The sequence below is a fragment of the Oncorhynchus keta genome, chromosome 14, assembly GCF_023373465.1.
Source record: "Oncorhynchus keta strain PuntledgeMale-10-30-2019 chromosome 14, Oket_V2, whole genome shotgun sequence".
NCBI lineage: Eukaryota > Metazoa > Chordata > Actinopteri > Salmoniformes > Salmonidae > Oncorhynchus > Oncorhynchus keta.
Window position 1 is genome coordinate 51,004,778 of NC_068434.1, and position 13,070 is coordinate 51,017,847.

A 13,070-nucleotide genomic window follows, 5' to 3' on the forward strand; every position below is an offset into this window, starting at 1 on the left:
TACCAGAATCATGCAGGTCCTCTAAACTGGGGCCTTTACATCATTAATATAAAAAAGTAACATTGAACATCTAATTGTCAAATCATAGTGCAACATGTGAGCTGGTTCTACTCATTCAATTTCCCCTCCCTGTTGCACACAACAAGCTTCCATACCCCCTGTCAAGGGGATTTATGGCTGATTTGAGATGTAATCATCAACCCTGTCACTTTATTTGGCACAAACTATAGTGATTTTTTGAAAAGGTTTTTTTTTATTTATTAAGTTGAACATGTGCTCTTCAAATTAGGTAAAAAATTAGGTAAAAAAGGTTTTAATAAAATTCAAAGTTACACTACCAAAAAGGGACAGATTTGATGGAATGACCAAGTGCATTCATTTTGACAAAAATACTGCACTATATAGGAAATATGGTGCCATTTGGGACACAGACAATAGGAGAGCTGAGCTTCGCCGGTGTCTCACCTGTTTCTGGGAGAGTGTCTCCTGCAGCTGGCGAAGCTCTCCACCGGCCCTGAGGACCTGCTGCTCTGCCTCCTCGATCTCCCTGTGCAACTGCTGCAGACGCTCCTCGGCTGGGGACACAGTCACACAAACAAGAACTCACCTAACTACACCTCACCTAACACTCACGTCAGTCAGCAACAGTCAGAGGAACAACCATGTAGTTCACTTCACATCCAATAGGCAGGGTGATGCACACAATAGGAAAATATTGTGTTACCATACCAGCTTCCACTCCTCCAATTCGAACCTTAGCCATTAGAAGGAAAAAAAACTTAACTGACCCAAGATCAGCATCTAGTAGGACAAACTTTACCATACTCCCTCTTCTGTACCTTTAGTCTGTTCTTGGCTGCAGTCTCTGGAGCTGATCATCTTGGCCACATCTTGCCCGGGGTTGTCTGTCTCTATGTGGCCTGCAGTTGGCATCTGATGACTCTGGATGCCATCTGAGGCCACCGTGTTCCTTTTGTGCCGTGCCTTTCCAATGTAAGGGCTTTCCTCCAGCAAGCTCTCTGCCTCCAACTCCTGGTGAGAGAGAGGGGAAATGAATCACAAATTCATGCAGATTCCAAGGGTGCATCCAAAATGGCATCTTATTTCCTGAGTGTACACCTTCCTAATCTTGAAATGCACCCCCCATGGCCTCAATTTGTCTGGGCATGGACTCAAAAGTGTTCCACAGGGATGCTGACCCATGTTCACTCCAATGCTTCCCACAGTTGTGTCAAGTTGGCTGATGTCCATTGGGTAATGGAACATTCTTGATACACACGGGGAACTACTGAGCGTGAAAAACCCAGAAGTGTTGCAGTTCTTGACACAAACCGGTGCGCCTGGCACCTACCATGGTCCTTCTGTGGCTCAGTTGGTAGAGCATGGCGCTTGTAACGCCAGGGTAGTGGGTTCGTTTCCCGGGACCACCCATACGTAGAATGTATGCACACATGACTGTAAGTCGCTTTGGATAAAAGCGTCAGCTAAATGGCATATATTATTATTATATATTTACTACCATACCCTGTTCAAAGGCACTTAAATCCATTGTCTTGCCCATTCACCCTCTTAAAGGCACACATCCATGTCTCAAGGCTTAAAAATATTTTTTTAAACCAGTCTCCTACCCTTCATCTACACTGATTAAATTAGATTTAAAAAGTGACATCAATAAAGTTAATCCAGCTTTCATCTGGTCAGTCTAGGTCATGGAAAGCGGTGTCCTTAATGTTTTGTACACTCAGTGTATAGTTCACTACTTCTGACCAGAAGTATTGCACTGTATAGGGTATAGGGTGCCATTGTCGGCAGACCCTAAGGCAACAACTGAATGGAGAGATGGGTCTGGATGGATGCACTCACATGGTCTGGGTAATAGGGATATGGTTCAAACTTGGCGTCGATCTTCTGAAAGGCTAACTCCTGCTCCAGCTCATACTGCTTCTGGCATGCGCGTGTCAGCTCCACCGTTTTCTGTTTCAGCTGTTAATACGGCCATGCAGTATAGAGATTATACAGAGATATCACAAACACATTGAAGAAAAGCATCATACACTCACTGCAAGTTTGAATGGAATGTATGGCAATATTTTGGACTCTCCGAAAAATATAGCTCATCTTTATGGTGGTCAATCCCATGTAAATCGCTGCTCAGTATAATAGCTTATCTAAAAGCAGCTGCTATCTACCTAAATTTACTTTGTCACACTAAAATACAAACGTGCAAAATTACCTGTATATTATACTAGCTTTGACCATATAAAGTCAAACCAAGAAAAAGCAAGCAGCATCTATCATCATCATCTTTACATTTAATCTGAAACACGAGGTTAACAAACAAAAACAACAAAATGCTAGCAAACATAAGAGTGCTCTGCGAGTGAGAACCTGAATGGACAGAAGAGTCATTGACATTTAAGCAAGGACATGGGTCAGCAGGGGTCATTGGGTTCACATGAATCTGTGTGTCTTCAGAGTACCTGACAAATAGCATCCAGTAGAGGAGCAGGCAATGAAGGAGGCTGAAGAGACCGATGCAGTGGGAAAACAAACAGAAAATTCATGCAAAGAGCAAATGAGAAAAATGGATGAAGACATGATCATGGCCTGTATTCATAAAGAGTAGATGTACTGATCTAAGATTAGTGTTGCCTATTATATTATAATGAATACGAGTTACTAGAGAATGAGGCCCTGGCATTTGAAAAGGTTAGTGTTTTGTTTGTTTGACGCAACCTGGGTGCATGACTTAAAAGGCCATTAAGAAATCATGTGAACAATGAGCAATAAAAAAAACAAAAGAATTTGCTTTCTATACACACAAACACTATACCACACCATGCAATACTACCTTCAGGAAGGGATCAACTAGAGGCCGGGAAAATAGCTATGGGCACAGAAAGACGAGAGAAAGATGAAGAGGAAGGCACGAAGAGTTTAGAGGACACGTAAATGCATCGTTGTTCAAGGAGCTCCTTCCTATATGACAATTTGCGTGTTTGTGTGTGTCAGGATTTCCGTTAGCCGGTAATTGACAGGTTTTGTCTACTAAAATGAAAAGCCCATGAATAAAATTGTTGCCAGCCAAATTGACCAATAGATAAAACAAAGGTAGGCAAGCTTTCAGCAAGTCACCCACCACTCTACAATGAGAGCTGGAGGCAGTACGCACTTAGTTAATTGTTTGAAACCTGAATTATTTACATCATATTATGAGGCATTTCTTACCTTGTATGAAAATCCAACCACAGAGGCAATTATTTATTTTTTTTGTCAAGTGGTTAATCATAAAAATCTTAATTAAAAGGCAAAAAATATAAAACAAAAAATGTAACTAATGTGAGAGCACCAGCCTCTGCCATACGAATACTGATACACCGTGATCATTGGCGGCTATATAGTGCATTCGGAAATTATTATTTTTCCACATTTTGCTACGTGAAAGGATAATTCTCAAATTGATTAAAACGTTTTTTCCCCCTCATCAATCTACACATAATACATTTTTCAAAATTTATAAAAATAACAGACTGAAATATCACATTTACATAAGTATTCAAACCCTTTACTCAGTACTTTGTTGAAGCACCTTTGGCAGCGATTACAGCCTCACGTCTTCTTGGGTACGACGCTACAAGCTTGGCACTCCTGTATTTGGGGAGTTTCTCCAATTATTATCTGCAGATCCTCTTAAGCTCTGTCAAGTTGAATAGGGAGTGTCGCTGCACAGATATTTTCAAGTCTTCCAGAGATGTTCGATTTGGTACAAGTCCGGGCTCTGGCTGTCCTGAGGCCACTTCTGCGTTTTCTTGGCTGTGTGTTTAGGGTCATTGTCCTTTTTGAAGGTGAACCTTTGCCCCAGTTGGATCAGGTTTTCATCAAGGATCTCTCTGCACTTTGCTCCGTTCATCTTTACCTCGATCCTGACTAGTCTCCCAGTCCCTGCCACTGAAAAACATCCCCACAGCATGATGCTGCCACCACCATGCTACACCGTAGAGATGGTGCCAGGTTAATTCCTGACATAACGCTTGGCATTCAGGCCAAAGATTTCAATCTTGGTTTCATCAGAGAATCTTGTTTCTCATGGTCAGGTGCCTTTTGGCAAACTTCAAGTGGGCCGCCATGTGCCTTAAAGGCTTGATTGGTGGAGTGCTGCAGAGATGGTTGTCCTTCTGGAAGGTTCTCCCATCTCCACAGAGGAAGTCTGGAGCTCTGTCAGAGTGACCATCAGGTTCTTGGTCACCTCCCTGACCAAGACCCTTGTCCCCCGATTGCTCAGTTTGGCCACGTGGCCAACTCTAGGAAGAGTCTTGGCGGTTCCAAACATCTTCCATTTAAGAATGATGACCACTGTGTTCTTCGGGACCTTCAATGCTGCAGACATTTTTTGGTACCCTTCCCCAGATCTGTGCCTCGACAAAATCCTGTCTCGGAGCTCTACGGACAATTCCTTCGACCTCATGTCTTGGTTTTTGCTCTGACATGCACTGTCAACTGTGGGACCTTCTAAAAACAGGTGTGTGCCTTTCCAAATCATGTCCAAACAATTGAATTTACCACAGGCGGACTTATGTAAATAAGGTATCTGTTTTTATTTTTCAATACATTTGCAAAAATTTCTAAAAACTGTTTCCCTTTGTCATTATGGGGTATTGTATGTAAATTGATATGGGGAAAATATTATTTAATACATTTTAGAATAAGGCTGTAATGAAACAAATTGGAAATGTGGAAATGTTATGCTCTTAGTACTGTAGCCTACTCCCGATCGTCATGTTGTACAGTGCCATATTTTCATAACGGAAACCCTGATGGTTTTGTTTTTCTTAAGACTACAATATTAATCAAATGAATTAAAATTTTCTTAAAATCAATCCCATATACTATGTTCTTAAAAAAATATATTTTAAATTCTCTAGTACAGCCAATATTGAAAGCTTTCAAATGCTTTTCAACGATGCCCTTTGGTTGTCAAACTAGCACTAACTAGCATTAATGGTAACAATGGCTGACAATTAAATAACCTGCCATGGAATTCTGCGGCAGCCCGTAAGGTGTGCTGCAGTATTACACAACTTTTACAGGAAGAACCACTGTATATTAGTAACCCATCCTAGTTGTTGCATCTTTAGATTCACCAAGTTTCTACCGAAGATGTTCATCTCTGTCATATACTGCTCGCACCAGGTGCATTGTTTAGAATGGTGTTTTCCCGCTAATTGTATTTGTTTGCAAATGTTTGAAAATTATGTTTTATCGGATGCCTCATTACAGTAGCTGCTTGGCATGTTATGATGAATTGCCATAATCAAAAGGCGATCTGTCATTCTGAGCCCCGTGGGTGGCTGCCCTATTGAGACTCACCCAAAGCATATCGGTCCGGTAAATTTCTCAAATGGCCGGTAAATTAAAATCTTACCAGTCACGTTGTCCGGCACCACATTTTCCTAACGGAAACCCTGGTGTGTGTGTGTGTGTGTGTCTCTCTTTCTCTCTGTCTGTGTTTGAGTGAGTGCATGCATGTTGCGATAAATGCCCACCAGCTTTGTCTTGGTGTCCAGCTCCTGCTCCTGCTGGGCCTGGCAGTGCTGTTGCTGCAGGCTCTTTAGCTGCAGTTGGTCAATGAGCTCCTCCTGCTGCTCAAGCTCCTCCACTGCAGCCACCTGCTTACTTTGCAGCTTCCCGATCTCTGCCACACGACACTCTAGGTCCTGCTCCAGACGCTCAATCTCCTCTGCAACCACAGCATGACAAGAGTTGGCATTTCCACTAACAGTGCCAACTAGGAAACAACCTAAGTGTGGTACTGAGGTACTGTATATTCACTAGGAAACTAACAGAAGCAAACGGGCCAAAATGAAGAGGGACTTTAAGTTTTGCACTAATGAATACACACCAAGTATCTAAAATATACAAAGGCTCATCTAGTAATGAGACCCTTTCATGGTTTTAAGCAGGGATTGTGCAATACTGCAATGTACCCATTTGAAAGCGCTGGGGGGCCTGCTCTCTCTCTTCCTGGCTGATAGGCTGCCCGTCCAGTGTCTCAAGTGACCTCAGGTGGAAAACCAGGAAGAGACGGTAATGGGGGAGATTGGCTATAGGGTTCTCTGCCAAGGTCAACTCTGTTAGGTTTTTCAGAGGCTTTAGTCTGGACAGCTCATGCAGCTTGCAGCAGCCCCAGGTATGAAGAGAAAGACAAAAAATATAAATGTTATTGGTCACATACACATGGTTAGCAGATGTTAATGCGAGTAGTGAAATGCTCGTTCTTCTAGTTCCAACAGTGCAGTAATATAACAATTCCCCCAACAACTACCTAATACACACAAATCTAAAGTGGTGAATGAGAATATGTACATTGAAGTATATGGAAGAGCGATAGCCGAGCGCCATAGGCAAGGTGCAGTAGATGGTATAAAATACAGTATATACATGTGATATGAGTAATGTAAGATATGTAAACAATATTAAAGTGACATTATTTAAAGTGACTAGTGATCCATTTATTAAAGTGCCCAGTGATTGGGTCTCAATGAAGGCAGCAGACTCTGAGTTAGTGATTGCTGTTTAGCAGTCTGATGGCCTTGAGATTGAGAAACAGCTTCTATCTCTCGGTCCCAGCGTTGATGCACCTGTACTGACCTCACCTTCTGGATGATAGAGGTGTGAACAGGCAGGGGCTCGGGTGGCTGTTGTCCTTGATGAGCTTTTTGGCCTTCCTGTGACATCGGGTGCTGTAGGTGTCATGGAGGGCAGGTAGTTTGCCCCTGGTGATGCGTTGGGCAGACCGCACTACACTCTGGAGAACCTTGCGGTTGAGTGCGGTGCAGTTGCCGTACCAGACAAAGTTTGTCAGGGTTTTGGGTGACAAGCCAAATTTCTTCAGCCTCCTGATGTTGAAGAGGCTCTGTTGCGCCTTCTTCACCACACTGTCTGTGTGGGTGGACCATTCCAATTTGTCTGTCATGTGTACGCCCAGGAACTTCCACCTTCTCAACTGCTGACACTCCGATGTGGTTGGGGGGGGGTGCTCCCTCTGCTGTTTCCTGAAGTCCACGATCATCTCCTTTGTTTTGTTGACGTTGAGTGAGGTTATTTTCCTGACACCACACTCCGAGTGCCCTCACCTCCTCCCTGTAGGCTGTCTTGTCGTTGTTGGTGATCAAGCCCACTACTGTTGTGTCATCTGCAAACTTGATGATTGAGTTGGAGGCGTGCATTGCCACGCAGTAGTGGGTGAACAGAGAGTACAGGAGAGGGCTGGGCACACACCCTTGGGGTCAGCAAACTGGAGATTGAGGGTCAGCAAACTGGAGATGTTTCCAAATTCACCACCTGGGGTTGGCCCATCAGAAAGTCCAGGACCCAGTTGCACAGGGAGGTGCTGAGACCCAGGGCCTCCAGCTTGATGATGAACTTTTTAAAAATATATATTTTTACATTTATTTCACCTTTATTAAACCAGGTAAGCAAGTTGAGAACAAGTTCTCATTTGCAACTGCGACCTGGCCAAGATAAAGCATAGCACTTTGACACATACAACACAGAGTTACACATGGAATGAACAAAACATACAGTCAATAATACAGTAGAGAAAAAGAAAACAATGTCTATATACAGTTAGTGCAAATTAGGTCAAATAAGGGAGTTAAGGCAATAAATAGGCCATGGTGGCAAAGTAATTACAATATGGCAATTAAACACTGGAATGGTAGACGTGCAAAAGATGGATGTGCAAGTAGAGATACTGTGGTGCAAAAGGAGCAAAATAAATAAATACAGTATGGGGATGAGGTAGATAGATGGGCTGTATACAGATGGGCTATGAACAGGTGCAGTGATCTGTGAGCTGCTCTCACAGCTGGTTCTTAAAGCAAGTGAGGGAGATGGGAATCTCCAGCTTCAGTGATTTTTACAGTTCGTTCCAGTCAGTGGCAGCAGAGAACTGGAAGGAAAGGCGACCAAAGGAGGAATTGGCTTTGGGGGTGGCCAGTGAGATATACCTGCTGGAGCGCATGCTACGAGTGGGTGCTGCTATGGTGACCAGCAAGCTGAGATAAGGCAGGGCTTTACCTAGCAGAGACTTGTAGATAATCTGTAGCCAGTGGGTTTGGCGACGAGTATGAAGCGAGGGCCAGCCAACGAGAGCGTACAGGTCGCAGTGGTGAGCAGTGTATGGGGCTTTGGTGGCAAAATGTTACAGACTACATCCAGTTTGCTGACGAGAGTGTTGGAGGCTATTTTATAGATGACATCGCCGAAGTCAAGGATTGGTAGGATGGTCAGTTTTACGAGGGTATGTTTGGCAGCATGAGTGAAGGAAGCTTTGTTGCGAAATAGGAAGCCAATTCTAGATTTAATTTTTGATTGGAGATGCTTAATGTGAGTCTGGAAGGAGAGTTTACAGTCTAGCCAGACACCTAGGTATTTGTAGTTATCCACGTATTCTAAGTCAGAGCCGTCCAGAGTAGTGATGCTGGATGGGCGGGCAGGTGCGGGCAATGATCGGTTGAATAGCATGCATTTAGTTTTATTTGCGTTTAAGAGCAGTTGGAGGCCACGGAAGGAGAGTTGTATGGAATTGAAGCTCGTCTGGAGGTTAGTTAACACAGTGTCCAAAGAAGGGCCAGAAGTATACAGAATGGTGTCGTCTGCGTAGAGGTGGATCAGAGAATCACCAGCAGCAAGAGCGACATCATTGATGTACAGTGGGTCTTTTATACTGATAACAAGTTCAAACAGGTGCCATTAATACAGGTAATGAGTGGAGGACAGAGGAGCCTCTTAAAGAAGAAGTTACAGGTCTGCGAGAGCCAGAAATCTTGCTTGTTTGTAGGTGACCAAATACTTATTTTCCACCATAATTTGCAAATAAATTCATTAAAAATCCTACAATGTGATTTTCTGGAATCTTTTCTCATTTTGTCTGTCATAGTTGAAGTGTACCTATATGATGAAAATGACAGGCCTCTCTCATCTTTTTAAATGGGAGAACTTGCACAATTGGTGGCTGACTAAATACTTTTTTGCCCCACTGTATACAGAGAAGAGATTCGGCCCGAGAATTGAACCCTGTGGCACCCCCATAGAGACTGCCAGAGGTCCGGACAACAGGCCCTCTGATTTGACACACTGAACTCTATCAGAGAAATAGTTGGTGAACCAGGCGAGGCAATCATTTGAGAAACCAAGGCTGTGGAGTCTGCCAATTAGAATGTGGTGATTGACAGAGTCGAAAGCCTTGGCCAGGTCGATGAATACAGCTGCACAGTAATGTCTCTTATCTATGGTGGTTATGATATCGTTAAGGAACTTGAGCGTGGCTGAGGTGCACCCATGACCAGCTCGGGAAACCAGATTGCATAGCGGAGAAGGTACGATGTGATTCAAAATGGTCAGTAATCTGTTCGTTAACTTGGCTTTCGAAGACCTTAGAGATGCAGGGTAGGATAGATATAGGTCTGTAGCAGTTTGGGTCTAGAGTGTCTCCCCCTTTGAAGAGGGGGATGACCGCGGCAGCTTTCCAATCTTTGGGAATCTCAGGCGATACGAAAGAGAGGTTAAACAGGCTAGTAATAGGGGTTGCAACAATTTTGGCAGATCATTTTAGAAAGAGAGGGTCCAGATTGTCTAACCCGGCTGATTTGTAGGGGTCCACATTTTGCAGCTCTTTCAGAACATCATCTATCTGGATATAGGTGAAGGAGAAATGGTGGGGGCTTGGGCGGGTTGCTGTGGAGGGTGCCGGGGAGTTGACCGGGGTAGGGGTAGCTAGGTGGAAAGCATGGCCAGCCGTAGAAAAAGGCTTATTGAAATTCTAAATTATAGTGGATTTGTCAGTTGTAACAGTGTTCCCTAGCCTCAGAGCAGTGGGCAGCTGGGAGGAGGTGCTCTTATTCTCCATGGACTTTACAGTGTCCCAGAACCTTTTTTAGTTTGTACTGCAGGATGCAAATTTCTGTTTAAAAAAGCTAGCTTTCCTAACTGCCTGTGTATATTGGTTCCTAACTTCCCTGAAAAGTTGCATATCACGGGGGCTATTCGATGCTAATGCAGAACGCCACAGGATGTTTTTGTACTGGTCAAGGGCAGACAGGTCTGGAGTGAACCAAGGGCTATATCTATTCCTGGTACTACATTTTTTGAATGGGGCATGCCTATTTAAGATGGTGAGGAAGGCACTTTTAAAGAATAACCAGGCCTCCTCTACTGTCGGGTTGAGGTCAATGTCATTCCAGGATACCCCAGCCAGGTCGATTAGAAAGGCCTGCTCGCAGAAGTGTTTTAGGGAGCGTTTGACAGTGATGAGGGGTGGTCGTTTGCTCGCAGACCCATTACGGATGTAGGCAATGAGGCAGTGATCGCTGAGATCTTGGTTGAAAACAGCAGAGGTGTATTTGGAGGGTGAGTTAGTTAGGATGATATCTATGAGGGTGCCTGTGTTTACGGATTTGGGGTTATATCTGGTAGGTTCATTGATAATTTGTGTGTGATTGAGGGCATCAAGCTTAGATTGTAGGATGGCCGGGGTGTTAAGCATGTCCCAGTTTAGGTCACCTAGCAGCACGAGCTCAGAAGATAGATGAGGCGCAATCAAATCACATATGGTGTCGAGGGCACAGCTGGGGGCAGAGGGTGGTCTATAGCAAGCGGCAACAGTAAGAGACTTGTTTCTGGAGAGGTACATTTTTAGAAGTAGAAGCTCAAATTGTTTGGGTACAGACCTGGATAGTAAGACAGACCTCTGCAGGTTATCTTTGCAGTAAATTGCAACCCCGCCCCTTTGGCAGTTCTATCTTGTCGGAAAATGTTATAGATCTGAATAGAAATTTCAAGGTTTTTAGTGGTCTTCCTAAGCCAGGATTCAGACACGGCTAGGACATCCGGATTGGTGGAGTGTGCTAGGGCAGTGAATAAAACAAACTTAGGGAGGAGGCTTCTAATGTTAACATGCATGAAACCAAGGCTTTTACGGATGCAGAAGTCAACAAATGAGAGATCCTGGGGGATGGGAGTGGAGGTTGACACTGCAGGGCCTGGATTAACCTCTACATCACCAGAGGAACGGAGGAGGAGTAGGATAAGGGTACGGCTAAAGGCTAACAGAACTGGACGCCTAGTACGTTTAGAACAGAGTAAAAGGAGCAGATTTCTGGATACGGTAGAATATATTCAAGGCATAATGTACAGACAAAGGTACAGTAGGATGTGAATACAGTGGGGGTAAACCTGTGCATATAGTGATAATGAAAGAGAAATAGCATTTAAACCAGGTGATGTCAGTGCGTGTGTGGGAGGTGGAACTAAATTGTTAGCCGAGGCGTGTTGAGCACTGCTAGAGGCTCTACAGTGAAATAAAACAATAGTTACAAACCAGAACAGTAATCGACACCGCATGGTGACGTTAGGGAAAGGCATGCGTAGCCGGGTGTTCATACAAGTCCAGTGCGTGGCTTCAGGCAGCTAGCGGCACGGGGCTAGCAGGCTAACAGAAAGGTCTTAGAGCATGGGTGTCAAACTCTGGCCCGTGGGGTAATTATATTTGGTCCGCGAGACAATACCAAATTACTACTAGAGCTGGCCCGCCGGTATTATACAGCGCATTCACCACTAATACTACGAATCCCATAATGCTCTGCTGTTTTCGCGCGCCAATCAGGACAGGACCCAGAAACGCTCTCTCCTCTGTGACAGTAGTCATAGCAACATAGACGCTACAACTGTCAGCGAGCTAACCCTTCCCAAAAATGGCGAAAAGAAAGGCAGAAAACAGGAGCTTTCTGGACAAGTGGGAGGCAGAATATCTGTTTACATATGTAAAAGACAAACCTGTTTGTCTTGTTTGTGGAGTCAATGTGGCTGTAAGTAAGGAGTACAACATTAGACGACACTATGAAACGAAACACCATGACAAATACAAGGACCTGGACATGACTCAAAGGAGCCAGAAAGTAGAGGAGATGAAAAGAAGTTTGGTTTCACAACAGAATATATGTTTAAAAAAGCCACATCACAAAGCGAGGCTGCTGTAAAGGCTAGTTATATAGTGGCAGCAGAGATTGCAAAATCAGCCCGGCCCTTTAATGAGGGAGAGTTCATGAAAAAGTGCATGATGAAGGTTTGTGACCTCGTATGCCCAGAGAAAAAACACGCATTTTCAAACGTGAGCCTGAGCAGGAACACAGTAGCTGATCGCACATGTGATCTTGCCACCAATCTGTATGACCAGCTGATGGAAAAGTGAAAAGATTTTGTTGCGTTCTCCCTCGCTGTGGATGAGAGCTGCGACGCATCTGATACTGCTCAGCTGTCAGTCTTCATCCGTGGAGTGGACTCAAATCTGTGTTACGGAGGAGCTATTAGGATTCAAATCAATGCATGGCACAACCACAGGAAAGGAAATCTTTGAGGAGGTTTCCAAATGTGTAACTGAAATAAAGCTGCCGTGGGATAAACTCGTTGGATTAACGACAGATGGTGCGCCAGCGATGTGCGGTAAAAAGAGTGGACTGGTGGGCATGGTTCGGGAGAAGATGTGGGAAGAGAACTGTGCAGGTGAGCTAACTGTTTACCATTGCATCATACATCAGGAAGCACTGTGTGCCAAAGCCCTAAAGATGGAACATGTTATGACCACAGTAACACAGGTAGTTAACTTTATAAGAGCCAAAGGTCTAAATCACCGCCAGTTTAAATCTTTTCTGGAGGAGTGTGGTTCGGAATACGCAGACGTGCCGTATCACACAGAGGTGAGATGGCTAAGCAGAGGAAGTGTGTGTGAGCTGGCCTTTCTCTGTGACATCTCGGGCCATCTCGATGCGCTGAACCTGCAGCTTCAGGGGCGAGGGCGCATCATCACAGACATGTACGCTGCAGTGAGGACCTTCAAAACTAAACTGTGCCTGTGGGAGAATCAGATGCTGCAAGGAAACCCTTGCCATTTTCCCTGCTGCCAATCCATAAAAGCGCAGATCTCTACCGCCGTGTTCCCATGCGCACAGTTTGCTGAAAAACTCTGTGTTCTCGCCGCTGAGTTTAGCCGGCGATTTGCCGACTTCGATGCC

General features: G+C 44.4%; 1 protein-coding gene across 10 annotated transcripts in view; it reads right to left on the minus strand.

Moving 5' to 3' along the window:
* Positions 1 to 13,070, minus strand: part of cntrl (centriolin) — a 226,409-nt gene that overhangs the window by 191,081 nt on the left and 22,258 nt on the right. For 7 of the 10 annotated variants that reach the window (XM_052462629.1, XM_035786379.2, XM_035786375.2 and 4 more), the window contains 7 exons: positions 5,985 to 6,171; positions 5,544 to 5,737; positions 2,852 to 2,887; positions 2,481 to 2,522; positions 1,864 to 1,983; positions 840 to 1,032; positions 466 to 575 (listed from right to left, as the gene is read on the minus strand). In XM_052462629.1, the coding sequence (XP_052318589.1) occupies positions 466 to 575; positions 840 to 1,032; positions 1,864 to 1,983; positions 2,481 to 2,522; positions 2,852 to 2,887; positions 5,544 to 5,737; positions 5,985 to 6,171 (882 nt within the window). The remainder of the gene's footprint in view (positions 1 to 465; positions 576 to 839; positions 1,033 to 1,863; positions 1,984 to 2,480; positions 2,523 to 2,851; positions 2,888 to 5,543; positions 5,738 to 5,984; positions 6,172 to 13,070) is intronic. The other 3 variants (XM_035786376.2, XM_052462627.1, XM_035786378.2) reach the window with 3 other exon arrangements.